This window comes from Otolemur garnettii, unplaced genomic scaffold (assembly GCF_000181295.1).
Source record: "Otolemur garnettii isolate 467f Iridium unplaced genomic scaffold, OtoGar3 scaffold00136, whole genome shotgun sequence".
Lineage (NCBI taxonomy): Eukaryota > Metazoa > Chordata > Mammalia > Primates > Galagidae > Otolemur > Otolemur garnettii.
Window position 1 is genome coordinate 2,556,382 of NW_003852531.1, and position 18,101 is coordinate 2,574,482.

The 18,101-nt window shown below is 38.4% G+C and overlaps 1 protein-coding gene across 1 annotated transcript in view; it reads right to left on the reverse strand.

Annotated features, from left to right (window-relative positions):
- RALGAPA2 (Ral GTPase activating protein catalytic alpha subunit 2) overlaps positions 1 to 18,101 on the reverse strand; it is a 374,339-nt gene that overhangs the window by 204,703 nt on the left and 151,535 nt on the right. The window contains exons 21-23 of the mRNA XM_023518389.1: positions 9,564 to 9,757; positions 8,634 to 8,732; positions 8,246 to 8,401 (exon numbers count right to left, since the gene is read on the reverse strand). Of these exons, the coding sequence (XP_023374157.1) occupies positions 8,246 to 8,401; positions 8,634 to 8,732; positions 9,564 to 9,757 (449 nt within the window). The remainder of the gene's footprint in view (positions 1 to 8,245; positions 8,402 to 8,633; positions 8,733 to 9,563; positions 9,758 to 18,101) is intronic.

Genomic DNA, 18,101 nt, shown 5'->3' on the forward strand with positions numbered 1-18,101 from the left:
TGTACACACGCATAACACGTATCCATAAATGTACACACATATAACACGTACCCATAAATACACACATGCATAACATGTATCCATAAATGTACACATACATAACATGTACCCATAAATGTACACACGGATAACATGTATCCATAAATGTATACACACATAACATGTATCCATAAATGTACACACACATAACATGTACCCATAAATGTACAAACGCATAACATATATCCATAAATGTACACACGCGTAACACGTATCCATAAATGTACACACACGTATCCATAAATGTACACATGCATAACATATATCCATAAATGTACACACGCATAACACGTATCCATAAATGTACACACATATAACACGTATCCATAAATACACACATGCATAACATGTATCCATAAATGTACACACATATAACACGTACCCATAAATACACACATGCATAACATGTATCCATAAATGTACACACATGCATACATACAACAGACACGCATACAATTCACATACAGACACACCTAAACCTCCCTGCATCTCAGTTCTTGTCCACTCTCACTGTCTTGCTCCCGAGCTATTCTGACAATTCCTTTTCTGCGCTTAAGTATCTTTGTGCCATGACTATAATCCACCTCCCACAATCACTGTAGTTTAAGCTTCTTAAACGTTTTTTTGGTCATGTTGAATATTATACTCAAAAACCTTTAACAGCTTCCCATTGTCCATGGGACTAAAACTACTCTGAATCCAGGCTCCCTAGGGTGGCCTGGAGTCTTGTCCACACGTTATTTCCATACACACCTGCACTCAATCAAAACCATACTAGTGATTGTGCCTTGAATATGGCCTAAGAAGTTCTGTATCTTTGACATGTGAAATTTCATCCTGCTTCTTGTCTTACTATCTAAATCCTATCTTTCCTTGAAAGTCCTTTTAAATCTTTCAGATCAACTTAGTAAGAACAATATTCAACAAAGTCCAGTTTTAATGATGTGTATGTCACTTCTTTGACCCTCTGCACAAGTTGATTGATACTACAGGAATTTATTTCAATGTCTTGTCCTCTTACAACCTGACTAGGTCTTTACTATGGTGGGGGAAAATTCCAACATGAAAAGAGAACTGGCCCTTGTGCCATATTTAGGAAAGGGTGATGTGCCCCTAATAATACAAGGCCTAGAAATGAATCAGAGCACCCAAGAGTGCGCAATGGGAGAGGGCCAGTGAGGTTCTCTGGCAGGACTCATTCCCTCGAGTGCTGTGTCCAGGCAGAGTAATGACCTGCATCCAGCCCCAGGTCTTTCAGGCCCCAGTACGAGGCCTACTGTCTGTCCACAAAGGCCAGGAGCTGAATGCGCCCTGAGAAGTTACCTTGTACCTGGATTCATGGGAGATACACTTCCCACTCTTAACATCAGGAATAAGGCCTAGAATTAGTCCTATACAAGCCTATAGTTTTTTATTAATTGTTTTTAAACAAAACTTTTACAAAGTTATTAGCCTTCTAAAGTTCTACATTTCCTCTGCTGATACACATCAAGGTTATCATTTAATCCTCTGAACATCAGTGAGATCTTTCAATTCACAAATATGTACTTTGCCCTAATAGCATCGAATTAAAATCCTGTGAACTCAAACCTTGGTAAAATTACCTGCTGTACAGAATGAGCACCTTAGAGACAGGTATTAAGATTATTTCCTCGGATATGAGAAAAACAAGGTCCAATTTGCCATCTTAATTTTTCTACTTTTTTTGAAACTGAATACTCACTTATATTTGACCTTAAATATATTTTAAAAGTTATGTGTATCTAACATGTATCGTTCCAGTTATAAGTCTAAATTTTCAACAAAGAGCAGTTCTCTGTCTGAGAGATGGTGATGCAATTATTACATATCACTGCATGATGCAGGCTGTCTGGGGTTATTAAAAGAAACAGGTATGGCCAATTTACAAGGATCACCCCCTACACCTGGCTGCCACAGCTCACAGCTGAGTCTTATGCTCGGTGAAGGGCCCCGGGGGATCTTTTTACAAATGACTGTTTATTATTTTATTCCACTGTACCTCATGAGAGAAGGCTGTAACATCCGTTAAGAAAATCACCAACTACTTTGTGACTCCTATGATAGAATACAATAGTGCTTTATATATGGTGTTTAAAATTATTTTCTTTAACATTCATATAGAAAACAGTTCATTAAAATATGAAAAAGGTTACATAAAAGTAAAATGTTTCCAGCTCACGCCTGTAATCTGAATACTCTGGGAGGCCAAGGCAGGTGGTTTGCCTGAGCTCACGAGTTTGAGAACAACCTGAGCCAGAGTGAGACCTGGCTCTAAAGATAGCCAGGCATTGTTGCAGGTGCCTATAGTCCCAGATACTTGGGAGGCGGAGGCAAGAGAATTGCTCGAGCCCAAGAGTTTGAGGTTGCTGTGAGCTGTGACCATGACACTTTACCAGGGGGGACAAAGTTAGACTGTATCAAAACAAAACAACAACAATTAAAAAAAAAAAAAACAGTAAAATGTTTCTGCAAGTTAACTACTTTCTACACAGTAAGTGGCTAAAATAGAGAAAACAGTAATTAAATTACTCCTACAAGTGCACTTAGCCACTGAAATGGAACCAGTGCTGGTCAAGTACTGCCAGTGCCCAACCTGGCACATAAAGAGCCACGGTCTGTTTTACAGACGAAGAATCCACTTTTCTGAGATTAAGAGAAAAGGGATTTATATCAGGGCTTTAGATGTCTTATAAAATTTCTGGAATTGCAAGGGAACCAATCACAAATCCACAGCCAGGAAAAAGGTGGCAAGCCAGGCACTCAGCCGCACCTCAGCGGAGAGCCACTGTCTGCTTTTGTCCTCAGCGGCCCTGCCAGCGAGAACCTCCACGGTAAGACCCAGCGCCTGCTGGGCTGGGGCCACCACGCCCAGTCTGCTTTGAAGTGCCACAGAGGTGCCCCTGCTGGACAGAACCAATCCAGCTACAAGGAGTCTGGGACATGCTGAATTCATATTTTGAATTTCCCTTGAACAGAGGGAACACTGGGTGTGGCAAGACATGGGTGGAGAGTGAACCAAGGGCCATGGACACACAAGCAAATAAGGGTATGCTTATTTCTCCACATATTCTGAAATTCCACAATGCCCTGGTATGTTTTGTAGTCAAATCATTATGCTCAAAAGTAAAAAAAGAAAGTATGGGTAAAGAAAAAAGATCAGGCTCAGTGCCTGTACCTCAGCGGCTAGGGCGCCAGCCACATACACCAGAGCTGGTAGGTTTGAATCCAGCCTAGGCCTGCCAAACAATAACGACAGCTACAACCAAAAAATAGCTGGGCGTTCTGGCAGGCACCTGTAGTCCCAGCTACTTGGGAGGCTAGGGAAGAGAATCTCTTAAGCCCAAGAGTTTGAGGTTGCTGTGAGCTGTGATGCCACGGCACTCTACCCAGGGCAACAGTTTGAGACTCTGTCTTAAAAAAAAAAAAAAAGATCAACACCTTATCAGAAAAATAAAAACATGAAGCTACTCACAGAGTTGCTGTTCTCCTGTTCTTCAAGTCAGACAGGTTGACCTGAGCCCATGCTCTTAAGAGCTATGTCTTGTCACACTGTATTTTATCATATGGCAACTTTGTGCTGTTAGGGTTCAAATTTGTGGCTAGTTACCTCAGGGCAGAAAAACACTACCCCACCTGAGAGAGGCTTTTTTCATGTGTTACAAAACAGGAGGGTATGGATGAAAATGACAATGATACACATTTCCCCAAATTTCTCTATGCAAATTTACAACAATAATTTGCATTAATGTAAGCTTTGCATTTAAAAGAGAATTGAACTTTGATGTACAACAGACAAATTACATTAAGACATTAAATCTGTAAGTCATTGTTAAGAAACAGTTTGTTTCAAGCAAAGAAAACTTTCCAGTCTTTGATATATGCTCTTACAAACATGAAAATAAAATTCCTTTCCTCAAATGTCCGCTTCCATTTCACACATATTGATCTTTCCATCTGTTTTAAATAATCATGAATCTAATAGGAACTGTTTTTAATAAATCCAAATCATAGCTCCTTTTATGTCAAAATTTGGGGGGAAAGACTGAGGTGAAAAAGCAGCTAAAGCATTAGAAGGAACTAGGACCAAGAAGGCACAGCCTTAAAAAAGAGCCTCCAGGATGATGAAGAGCCGGGAAGGCAGCGGAGGAAAGGCGTCTGCAGGCGGAGGCAGGGGACTCGAGTCGGGCAGTCTGGAGTGGGGTGTGACCAAGGGCAGACCCCAGGTCAAATAAACCAAGGGCTGTTGGACCAATATGCCAGCTTGGAATCAGTGAAGACACAGCTGGTGGCGTAAGCCAAGCCTGCATGTGAATTCTAACAGTCTTCTTAACGCATGGCGTTGGGCAAACGTTCTAGGACTTTTTTCAACCTTTGTTATTTATAAAACAGGCCAGGATATTTATCTAGCTGAGGTGCAGAGAATAATCCCTGGGACTACGTCATCAGATCATCAGAGCCCAGCACAGACGGTAGCACTGTGGGTACTGGGGAAGCGAACGCCCCAGACAGCACCCAGCAAGCACAAAGGGACAGTGGGCAGACCCGTCGCAGGTGGGCTGGGCAGTGCTACATGTCACCCAAAATTTTCTTCATAATTTATAATTTAAAATTGTTTATAGCTTAGTTATTTTCTAAATCATTAAAACAGGATCAATTTGTTTTTAAAAATCAATCATTGCCAAGAAAAAAAAAGGAGTTATTTCAAAGCCTGTTTTCAATCACAATTATAAACCACAAATCCATACTATGTATGTACTGTGGGGAAATTCTATTTGATAAGGTCACTGTGTTAGCTATTAAATTACTAAGTTATTAGGATAGCTAAAAGTGACTAAAACAACAATAAAAATAGCTGTTTTTGAATGCATCATGTTTTGAATTCTGGCTGTTTGGTAAGGATAAAAATGACTCTACTGGCTTATATAATGAATTTGCTATCACATTAGATCAGCGGTTCTCAACCTGTGGGTCGCAACCCCTTTGGGGGTCTCCTGTACATCAGATATTAACATTATGATTCGTAACAGTAGCAAAATTACAGTTATGAAGTAGCAACACCACAACATGAGGAACTGTATTAAAGGGTCACAGCATTAGGAAGGTTGAGAACCACTGCATTAGATGAAACCACAAATGTACATGATTGTTTGAAAACACAGGGAAATTTGTGAGATATCTATTTTACAAATACTCAAGGCTATAGTTTTTAATTTAAAGAAAAAAGGAGTCCTCAATTACTATAGACAGCTATTTGCCTTAAAAGATGTTTATAAAGCATGCTAGAGCTTATTTAAATTCAGTACTTTATTGGTCATTCCTGATATAATTTTGATATTCTTAGATTTAGGAAAAGTGCTTTGTAAAATGACCATGCCACACACTCAGTAATGTGCAAAAAACGGTCTTCCATCTCTCAGCAGGTTTATAGCTGAGGGGCGGCCAACAAACCAGAAGGCTGAGTCATGCAGACAAGAGTGCCACCCAGAGGCAGGAGGAGGAAACTCACCTTGGATTTTATTCGTTAGTCAAAATTGCTAAATGTTCAATTGTTACTAATTATTTTCTATTACTTATCTTACCTAAAAACCCAGAGAGTTCTTTATAAGGTACTCTTTGCATACCATAAACAGACCATTTGAACGCCAGTTTACATCAAAGAGCAGCTGTTTGAGATCTTGTAAAACAGAAACAAGCCCTGAGATTGTACCTGTGACACTTTGCCAATTAAAAAATTGAATTTAACTGTACTCCCTACAGTAAATCCTTTCTTTTCTTTTTATAATTAATATAACGTGTTTTTTCAGAAGTACATATAAGTTCTGGAAAACCACCATGACCTATTTAGACATGTGGACCAAAGTTAAACTAATTACCAAAGACATTTCTTACTTAAATAAATTGAAAAGTTTCTTTCATTAGAAGGTCTTCTGTGTAATTTTCTTCTGGCAAAGGAATAAAGTTTACTTAGAGTAATTCTATTTGGCAGACAGGGCTTCGAAAATATATACTATTATACTAACTGTTAAGGTTAAAGAAAATAGTCGACTCCATAAACATAAATAAAAACTCAAGTTCTAATGGCCTAAGAAAAATAGGGATTCATGATATCCCCACTTTGCTTTAGAAGTCTGGATGTGCAGATCTAGCACTGGATTAGATTTTAAGATTTACATATTTTACAATGAACTACAAAAGACAACTAAGCCTTCACCTAAATAAAAACATGATATACATTAAAATGGGAAGATGATTTTAAGCATAAGGTTTAAAAAATATTTTTCTGTATTGTAAAATCCTATTTTGAAAATGATTTGTAAATCATACTTTCTGGGTTCTCAAATGCTATAATACATTCAGATTTTACTTTATTACTTCATTTCCATACCAATACACCTTAAAAATAAAGATGATTCTAAACTTCACCTATTTATATGACTTTCTAGAAAATTCATTCTGAGGAATGCTAGGTATTTACTGCCAACTTCCAATTTGTTTCTTTTTTTTTTTTTTTTTGAGACGGAGCCTCAAGCTATCCCCCCTGGGTAGAGTGCCATGGCATCACGCTCACAGCAACCTCCAACTCCTGGGCTCAAGCGAGTCTCCTGCCTCAGGCTCCTAAGTAGCTGGGACTACAGGCACCCGCCACAACGCCTGGCCATTTTTTGGTTGCAGCCATTATTGTTGTTTGGCAGGCCCGGGCTGGAGATTCAAACCCGCCACCTTAGGTGTATGTGGCTGGCGCCTTAGCCACTTGAGCCACAGGCGCCAAGCCCAATTTGTTTCTATTAAATAGGAAGATTCTCTAGTTAATTATTACTTCAAAGTAAACTTTTTTTCCTGGAAACACTACTTTAAAAGATTGTCAGGTAAACCCTTCTCTCTAGGTTCTGTAACTAAGGGGGTCATTATGGTCTGTGAGAGCAAATGGCCTCTCCTATGTACACCCCTCTTAATCTTCATATGCCCCAAGTTGCATCATTCTGTAAAGGATGCTGCCACTTGCAGTGATGGCTATAAAATATCTGAGCAGAGTATACAAACAAAGCTACCTCGTGTTCCTACTGCTGCACGGGGACATGCAGTGAATAAGTGTGTCTGAGTCCGGTCCTCTTACACAGGTGTCTTCTACGCACTGCTGAAATCAGAGTGCATATGACAAAGACAGCTTACTAGGACAGTAGGGTTACTACTTCAGATCAAAGCTCAAAGTATCAGGGAAGATATTACAAAATCTTTTTTATATAGAGCTCAACAGTTGAAAGGTCCAAGTACACTGTGAAGCAATTAAAAAAAAAAAACTAATCAGGAGAATGACCTCCTACGGTGTGTGTACCTTAGGGGTGTCAAAAGGTCTGCGGTCCTCGTCATACCTACAAGGAATAAAAGAATTACAGAAAGGATTGCTATGTGGGACCTAACAAATGATCCAAGTTCATTGATTAGTATTTACAATTTAAAGGGTAAATTTTGAAACACTCCTCATGTCTGTAATTGGTAAGAAGATCTAGTGATGAAATACCTTAAAATTTCTTGGATCTTTCCTGTTCCTTTCTTCCCATCTCCAATGCTACCATCTTAGTTATCATCATTGTTAAATCTGTATTAGTTTAACCACTTTCTAACTATTCCCTGTGTTTAATCTGTATTAGTTTAACCACTTTCTAACTATTCCCTATCTTCAAGCCCCATCTCCTCCTCTATAACGCCACTGCCACATGTTCAAATCCATCCTCCACATGGAATCCAGAATAATCTCTATAAAGTAGAGATCTATAACTAACTGCTGGGTAAAGTCTTTCACAAAAACATCCTAACTACTAAAATAACAATTCTAACACATTTTTAAAAGAATCACCCTCTTCAAACAGTATCAAATGCAGAACCCAAACAAAAATGGTTGAAATTGTATCTTGAGGTTGAAAGCATAGGCTGAGAGAGGTCAGATCATACAGGCTACAGAATAAAATTCAAATTTATTCAGCACAATGTGAAGTCAGTGGAGAGAACAGGCAAGGACGTAAGACCTATTCACATTTTTGAAAGACCACTGTGTTTGCTGTGTATGAAACAGTTGACTACTGAGAAATGCAACATTTCTGATATATTTTTATAAACCTGAAACCTTTAAAGAGTGATATGAAGTTTCCAATTAATGGGAAATTATGATCAATTAGTCACAGAATACCTGATCCTCGCTGGTTAATCCCAAGTGCATCACAAGGTAAAAATGCACCAGGAAATCTGAATTTGGCAGAACGTCCTGGCGTCTGGTCATCATGGCACAGATGAGCCTGTAGGCTTGCAGCTTGCCTTCCTTATACTCATTTGGCAATGTTGTTGCCTGCCAAGGAGATGATGTTTCAGATTAAATCAAGTCCAGATGCAGAGCATTTCAACATTTCATGTCTCAGTTTTCCGTAAGAGTTGTTTATGGAGATGTGGAATGTAGTAGCTTTAGTAAGACCCAGTCTGCTGTCTTCAAAACATTCAGTCTTGGGCAATTACATTTTTTTAACTCAATTTCAGAAAGGAAGAGGAAATTGCAATAAAGAAGTAAGCACATATCCACTTGCCTTAAATAGCCATGATGCAAACATTCTGAGTGGTGGGATCAAGAGTGGAGGAGACGGGGACGACTGGTTATCCAGACTTATTGCAAGATTGTCCCGTATCTAGTGCACAAGGAGGAGAATTTTAGGGATGACAACACTTATCCCAATAGCATTTCAACATTGTCTTCCACAACCAAATAGCTGCTTCTAACTAAATTCATATAAGTTGAGTGAAAACCTATAATACTTATAAGTTTTTCCTGTATTGTAAGATCTATTGTCCTTTTCAAGTGTGTGTCTGGTTTACTGTTTGTAGTTCTAGATTTAAATACAAAACAAGGGCATTATTTGTCCTTAAATGATAATGCACAGAAAGGCCCTAATCTCTAATGATAAGGAATTATTTAGTAAGTTATACTGTACAAACATGAATGCTTCGAAAAAACATTTAACACAGTAAAAATGTACACTAGAACCAAAGCAAAAACTAGAAAGAAAACCGTATGTACCCTAAGATTCTATTTCATAAAAATCTTATTCCAGAGAAATAAAACTATATATTAATATTGGTTATTTCTATGGATGGTAATGTTAATTTTCTTCTTTGCATTTTTTTCTACATTTTTCAAATTTTGTACAATATAACCAGAATCAGTTTTATAAAGAGAAAAACAAATTATTTATTGTCCTATTTTTATCATTTTTTAATTTTGTCATATTTTAGTATCTATAGCACTTTCTACTTTTGCACTGTATTGATACAACTTGGTGCATTTATAAAATATTCAAATTATATGTACTGTGATTTATTCTTTGATAATTAAGTGTACTATGTTTAAATGTCGAATTTGTATTCGAGAATATGTTCAGCAGGTAATTAAAAAACAGTTCTTACATTAAATGAGGAACCAATTTTCTAGGATTAGAAGAAAAAGTAACAGCAGGACATACCTTTGCTAGTTTGTACCAGAGTTCATACAGATAACCAAAAACTTTGGCATGGATCTTGGGGGACTGGATATTATTCACATCTCCCAGGATTCCCAGGACTCTGCGCCACAGCACGGCAGCAGAGTCTGGGTACCAGCCGGCAAGGCTCCCTCCAGCGATTATGCTGCAGTCATCTGCCAGGCACTCACTGCTGTCTGCGGAGAGAAACGTGTTTTAGCCCTGTAAACATAACCCTGAGTTCATCATCACAGCTTTTTTTTTCTCTAACGCAAATTAACTATACTTAAATTTTGATGCATTCAGAGTAAAATGAGGTAAGAATGTGAAAAATGTTGAAAATTTAAAAGGACAGAACAGCAGGATCAATGAAGAAAAGTCAAATGATTTTGATTCCTCAAACTAAAATGGCAACAAGCTAGAGAGGGCATAACAACTCCCAGAGATCCTGTGAAGGACTTCATAAATCAGGGGAGGGGAAGATGAGACCCTTGAGTAGGCCAGGCAGGAAACCATGCAGGTGACTGTTACTGGTAAGGACGGTTTACTAGGGTAAAGTCTGCACACAAGAGATGCTTCTCCCTTGTGGGTTTCATCCCTTTAGGTTTCAAGGAAGGTATGCATTTATGTAATGGTGACATAAACCACCCCATAACTGAGATTTGGAAGAATCTTATCACTCCGAAACATGTCCCCTTATAAAGGGTCGCCTGCCTCTGTGCTCAGCCCGTCACAACCACTGCTTTGTTTCCAGTTCTATAGTTTCGCCTTTTCCAGAATGTTATTTACATGGAGTCCCACAGTATGCAGCCTTTTCATCTGGTCTCTGTGACTTAGCGAAATACGTGGCTGTGTGTACCACAAGTCTGTTCCTTCCTACTGCTGATCAATATTCCATTTTGCAGATATATTAGAGTTTATGCACTTGGCAGTTGAAGGACATTTAAATTTGTTTCTGCTCCAGTCTGCACTCCTACCAGCAAAGTACAAGAGACACACTTGCTCCACACCCACACCAGCACTTGGTACCATCGGGCTTTAAAATCTTAACCATTCCAGCAAGTGTGGAGTGGTACCTCACTGAGGTTTTCATTTGTGTTTCTCTAATGACTGAAGATGTTAAGCATGTCGTGACATGTGACCCAGACTTGAGATGGAGAGCAAGCTGGCTGTGCAGCTGTCGGGGACAGCCAGTCAGGGAGAAGGGTCAGGGCAAAAGCCAGAGACGGCAGTGTAGTCGCAAATTCAAGGCACAAGCATGTCTTTGTAATATATATTTAATTATGAAATACAAAGTAATATACATAAAACAAATTAGTTAAATTATGGAATTTTGTTCTTCGGATGCCAATGCTGTAGGATGGCTAAAGACTGGGGAAGTCTGGGTTGATTAAATCTCGAGCTTTCTAAAATCATATGCCTTCTGACTTAGAGAAAACAGAAAGGCAGCCAAAAATACACGAACATTACCTAAAGAAAATCCACTTTATACAATGTATAGTATGTATACAGTAAGCAGTGACATTTTAACTGCACCCTGTATGTTCTCACTCTTCATCCTTTTGACTTTCTTGTAGCATTTAAGATTTCTCCTTTATGCTCTTTTTTCACAATTCTGCCTCCACATGCATCTACAACCAAGCATACACCTCTAACCTCCAGAAACTCCTATTTTTGATTCTGGTTCCATATCCCCAAACTGGAGCTTCTGCACTAAGTTCCACTCTGTCCTTCCCTGTCAGAGCTTTGGCATCCGGTGTATTCTATCCCTTCCTTCCCACTGGCAGTGTGCTTGAGAAGGCCGCCAGTGGCCTCCAGGTCAGGTTCAGTCCTCAGAAGCCCTGGATTGCACTAAACACGACTCCTTTTTGAAATGTTTCATTCACTTGAAACCCAGGTATGACACTCACCGGGCTTTCCCCTTTTGCTGGTTCCTCTTGATCTCAGACTTGCAAATACTGAAGGACCCTAGGGGTCTTCTCTGTCCACATTCACTCCCTTCTCAATCTCATACAGACTCAAACTCCCATTTAATCCCTTTGTTTTTAAGACAGCATCTCTGCACTCAGCCATATGTGGGTGACTCCAAGCAAGAAACCCCCTAAATTACTTTTTTCACCTCCTAGAGCAAAGCAGCAGCAGCCTGGGGAAACAGAGTTGCTCTCACTAGTCTGTACTGCTCCTAGTCTCAGTCCTTCTGCTCCTAGTCCTCAGTCTCAGTCCTTCTGCTCCTAGTCCTCAGTCTCAGTCCTTCTGCTCCTAGTCCTCAGTCTCAGTCCTTCTGCTCCTAGTCCACCGCTACCTCTTCCTCCTGTAGCTCCTTCATCTGGGGCACTCTTCCAGCCCCTGGAGAGAACCTACAACACTTGTAAGCAGGATGCTGCCTCTTCGCTTTCCCTGCTATGGACAAAGAGCTCCATGTGCCCAGGTCTGTCAATTCCTTTAACACGTGCCACCTGTTTTGCAGCTTCTAAAAGTGGGTTGCTGCTGCCTTTCTCCTGCCGCCTTTGTCCTTGTGGATTTATGTCTCATTTAACATAAATCCTTTCAGTGTGGCTTAGGTGGGGTCTGGAGAGTAAGTAGCGTTATTTGTCCTGGTTCACCCCACTGCCTTCCACTGGATACGCATTAACAGAATTTATTTTAAGGCCCCTGTCACTCATTTCTTTAGTTTATTTTTAAAAGCCTCTTATTTTATTTTCTTATTTTAGAATTTTTATGTCTGGCTTTAATGCATTTACTTCCTATCTGACAATTTTCTCCTGAATTACGTTTTTAAAAATAAACTTTATTTTTCAAAACTGTTTTGGATTTATAAAAAATTGCTAAGATATAGAGTTCCCTATCCCACACTGAGATTCCCCCATCATTAACATCTTACATTCCTATGGAATGTTTTATGCAATTAACAAACTGATACTAATACATCATTATATAGTCCACACTTTATTGAGATTTTCTTAGTTTTTTTCTGTTCCAAGATCCCATCCAGGACATCACATAACAAACAGCGGCCTCCTTTTGGCTGTGGCTTTCTCAGACTTTCCTTGTTGGTGGCGACATGACAGTTGTAAGGAATACTGGTCGGCACTGGACAGAATGCTCCTCCACCGGCATCTGTCTTGGATCTTTCTCACAGTACATTGGCGTTTTTGCACTTTGATTCATGGAACGAAATTCTCTTAGCCCTGATGTGTGTTATTATTCTAATGGTCTTGGATTTCATTTGCTAATTCTTTATGTAGGATTTTTGGCTTATATGCTTACAAGTTTGATGACCTCTAATTTTATTTTTTTCATACTGAAAAAAATGCCTGGTTTTGTTATCAAAGCAACACAAAGTAGATGAAGTTAAGAGAGTTTTTTTTCTCTTTCTCTTGGGATGAAAAAGATAAAAGTTTCTCTTTTATTTGAAGGTTCAGTAGAACTAGACATGATCCTTTATTTTTATAAATATGAGAAGCATACTATATTATTTTAAAAATTTCTAAGTATTTTTGTTTTTCTAATTATTCTTTTTTATGCTCCCAATATTGTTTCCTTGATCAATCTTGCCTGTTTATTCTTATTAATTTAAAAACATGGTTTTGGCTGTCCTCTCTCGTTTCCTTTCTAACGTACTCATGTGCTTTCAGCTTCATTAGTTCCCTTTGTAAAATTGACTTCTTCAGGCTCCGGGCCCATAGCTCAGTGGTTAGGGCAACAGCCACATCAACCTGGGCTGGCAGGTTTGAACCCGGCCCAGGCCTGCTAAACAACAATGCCAACAACCACAACAACAAAATAGCCAGGTGCTGTGGTGGGTGTCTGTAGTCCCAGCTACTTGGGAGGCTGAGGCAAAAGAATCAATTAAGCCCAACAGTTTGAGGATGCTGTGGGCTGTGATGCCATAGCACTCTACCGAGGGCGACATAATGAAATGTTGTCTCAAAAAAAAAAAAAGACTTCTTCATTTATTTCTGTTGTTGTTTCAATTGCAAAGAGGGATCTTTTTTTTTTTAATTAAATCATAGCTGTGTACATTAATGCAATCATGGGGTACAATGTGGTTTTATATACAATTTGAAATATTTTCATCAAACAAATATTTTCATCATATTTTCTTAGTTATTGTGTTAAGACATTTATATGCTACACTTAGTAGATTTAACTTGTACCCTTGTAAGATGCACCATAGGCATGGTCCCACCAATCACCCTCCCCTCCCCCTTCCCCATATTCTTGGGCTATAATTGGGTTATAGCTTTCATATGAAAGCTATAAATTAGTTTCATAGTAGGACTGAGTACACTGGATACTTTATCTTCCATTCTTGAGATACTCTGCTAAGAAGAATATGTTCCAGCTGCATCCATGTAAACATAAAAGAGGTAAAGTCTCTATCTTTCTTTAAGGTTGCATAGTATTCCATGGTGTACATATACCACAATTTATTAATCTATTCATGTGTCAGTGGGCACTTGGGGTTCTTTCGTGACTTAGCAATTATGAATTGGGCTGCAATAAACATTCTGGTATAAATATCTTTTTTATAATGTGATTTTTGGTCTTCTGGATATATATCTAGTAGAGGAATTGTAGGATCAAATGGCAGGTCTATTTTTAGATCTCTAAGTGTTCTCCAAAAATCTTTCCAAAAGGAATGTATTAATTTGCATTCCCACCAGCAGTGCAGAAGTGTTCCATTTTCTCCACATCCACACCAACACCTCTGGTTTTGGGATTTTGTGATGTGGGCTAATTTTACTGGGGTTAGATGATATTCAAAGTGGTTTTGATTTACATTTCTCTGATGATTAAGGATGATGAGCTACTTAACGTTATTTGATCTTTGACAAGCCAATTAAAAACATTGAGTGGAGAAAAGATTCCCTATTTAACAAATGGTGCTGGGTGAACTGGCTGGCAACCTGTAGAAGACTGAAACTGGACCCACACCGTTCACCATTAGCTAAGATACACTCACACTGGATTAAAGATTTAAACTTAAGACATGAAACTATAAAAATACTAGAAGAAAGTGCAGGGAAAACACTAGAAGAAATCGGCCTGGGCAAATATTTTATGAGAAGGATCCCCTGGGCAAATGAAGCAACACCAAAAATACATACTGGGACCTGATCAAACTAAAAAGCTTATACACAGCCAAGAACACAGTAAGTAAAGCAAGCAGACAGCCCTCAGAATTAGAGAAGATATTTACAGGTTATGTCTCCAACAAATGTTTAATAACCAGAATCCACAGAGAACTCAAACGTATTAGCAAGAAAATAAGTGATCCCATCTCAGGGTGGGCAAGGGACTTGAAAAGAAACTTCTCTGAAGAAGACAGGTGCATGGCCTACAGACATATGAAAAAATGCTCATCATCCTTAATCACTGACCCAACATAAGGTTATTTAGTTTCCATGTTTTTGTATGAGTATGCAGATTCATACTGTTACTGAGTTCAACTTTTATTCCATAATGGTCCAAGAAGATGAAAGGAATAATTTCTATTCTTTTAAATTTGCTGAGGTTAGACTTGTGACCTAAAGGGGATCTTCTTGATAAAATCTTTCCCAGACCAACCGTGTTAAGAATTTTTCCCACTCTTTCTTCTAGAATGTTTGCTTTGTGTCTTAAATTTAAATCTTTTCTCCAGTGAGAGTCGATCTTTGTCAGTGGTGAGAGGTGGGGGTCCAGTTTCAGTCTTCTACATGTGGCTAACCAGCTTTTCCAGGACCATTTATTAAATAGGGATTCTTTTCTCCAGGGTATGCTTTTGTTTAGTTTATCAAAGATCAGATCACGATACATGGCTGGATTCATCTAGGTTCTCTATTCTATTCCATAGATGTATATCTGTTTGTGTGCCAATACCATGTTTTGATCACTATAGACTTGTAGTATGACCTGAAGTTTGATAACGTGATGCCTCCAGACTTGACTCTTTATTTCTTAAAACTGCATTGACTTTTATAGTTTTTTTCTGATTCTATATGAAATGAAGTACTATTTTTTCAAGTTCTTCAATGTATAACATTAGTACTTTAATGGGGATTGCATTAAATCTGTGGATTGCTTTGGGTACTGTGGACACTTTAGCAGATTCATCCCAGCCATGAGCACGGGATGTTCTTCCATTTGTTAACAGCTTCTGCTGTTTCTTTTCTCAGAGTTTTGCAGTTTGCTCTATAAAGATCCTTCATGTCCTGTGTTAGTAGGCATATTCCCAGGTATTTCATTTTCTTTGAAGCTATTGTGAAGGTATTGTATCTTTGATTTGTTTCTTAGCTTACCTGTTATTGGCATATATATATATGAAGGCTACTGATTTGTGGACATTGGTCTTGTATCCCAAGATTTTATTGTATTCCTTGACTACTTCCAGGAGCCTTGTGGTTAAGTTCCTGGGGTTTTCTAAGATCATATCATCAGCAAAAAAGTTAGAGTTTAACCTCCTTGTCCCCATTTGAATACCTTGATATCTTTCTCTTGCCTGATTGCACTGGCTAGAGCTTCCAGCACTATGTTGAATGGCAGCAGCAACAGCAGATATCCTTGTCTGGTTCCCATTCTAGTGGAAATGCTTTCAGTTTTTCTCCATTCAGTATAATATTGGCTGTGGGCTTGTCATAGATGGTCTCTTATCAGTTTAAGAAATGTCCCATCTGTGCCTATTTTCTTAAGTGTTCTTGTCAAAAAAGAATGAATTTTGTCAAATTCTTTTTCTGCATCTATTGAAAGAATCGTATGGTTTTTGTTTTTGCTTCTATTTATGTGGTGAATTACATTTATGGATTTACATATGTTGAACCAACTTTGTATCCTCGGAATAAAGCCCACCTGATCATGACATATAATTTTTTTAATGTGTAGTTGTATTTTGTTTGCTAGGTTTTATTGAATATTATCATTAGCATTCATTAATTATATTGGTCTATAGTTTTCCTTTTTTGCTGTGTCCTTTCCTGGTTATGGTATCAGCATGATGTTTGCTTCATAGAATATACTGGGGAAGGTTCCTTCCTTCTGTATGTTTTGGAATAGGTTCTGCAATATAGGTATGAGCTCCTCTTTAAAAGCTTGGTAGAATCCTAGTGTGAAACCATCTGGTTCAGGATTTTTCCTTTTTTGGAATATTTCGTATTATTGATGCAATTTCAGTGTTTTATATTGGTCTGTTCAAAATTTCAAATTTCTTTCTGGTTGAGTTTAGGGAGGAGGTGTGATTCTAGGTGTCGGTCTATTTCCTCCACATTTCAAATCTCTGGGCATAGACTTTTTTATAGTAATCAGTGATGATCATTTGACTTAAGTGGTATCTGATACTATTTCCCCTTTGCATTTCTGATTGAGGTTATTAGAGATCTCATTTTTCTGTTTCTAGTTAATCTGGCCAAATTTTTATAATTTTGTTAATCTTTTCAAAGAAGCAACTTTTCGTTTCACTGATATTCTGGATGGTTCTTATGTTCTCAATTTTATTTTATTCTGATTTCTCTTTGGTTATTTCTTTTCTTTTATGAGGTACAGCTAAGAGTATAACAACTAAAGCAAACAGACAGCCTTCAGAATGGCAGAAGATGCTTATATGTTACAAATCTGACAAGGGCTAATTACTAGAATCTACAGAGAACTCAAACTAATCAACAAGAGCAAACAATCCCATTCATAAGTGGGCAAGAGACATGAACAGAACCTTCTCTGAGGACAAATAACCAATAAACAAAAGAAAAAATGCTCATTGTCCCTAATAATCAGATAAATGCAAATCAAAACCACCCTGAGATAGCACCTAATCCCAGATGCTGGTACAGATGTGAAGAGAAGTAAACACTTTTACACAGCTAGTAGGCTGGCAGACTAATACAGCCTCTTTGGAAATAAGTATGGCAAATCCTCAAAGAGCTAAAAGTAAACCTTCCATCTGATCTTGCAATCCCATTATCATGCATCTACCCAAAAGGGAATAAAAAATCATTTTACCATAAGGGCATTTGCATTAGAATATTTACTGTAGCTCAATTCACAATTGCCAAGATGAAAGCAACCCAAGTGCCCATCAACTCATGAAGGGATTAATAAACTGTGGTATATGCATACCACAAAATACTATTCAGTCATAAAAAAGATGGGAGACTTTATACCTTTTGCATTTACTTGGATGGAGTTGAAGAATATTCTTCTTAGTAAAGTATCACAAGAAGGGAAAAGCAAGTATCCAACATATGCAATACTAATATGAAACCAATAGATAAACAACTACATGCTCATAAAATTAAATTCAAGTGGGGAGAAGGGGAAGGAAACAAAATGGAGAGGGGTCGTGGGAAGGAGCTCCATAAGTTCTTTCCTAATGGGCACATGTAAGGGTATTTAACACACTCCCTGAGGGACAGGCTCAACTAGAACTTAAATTTTACCTTAAAAATGAAAACAATCGGCTCAGCGCCTGTGGCTCAAGCAGCTAAGGTGCCAGCCACATACACCTAAGGTGGCAGGTTCAAATCCAGCCCGGACCCACCAAACAACAATAATGGCTGCAACCAAAAAATA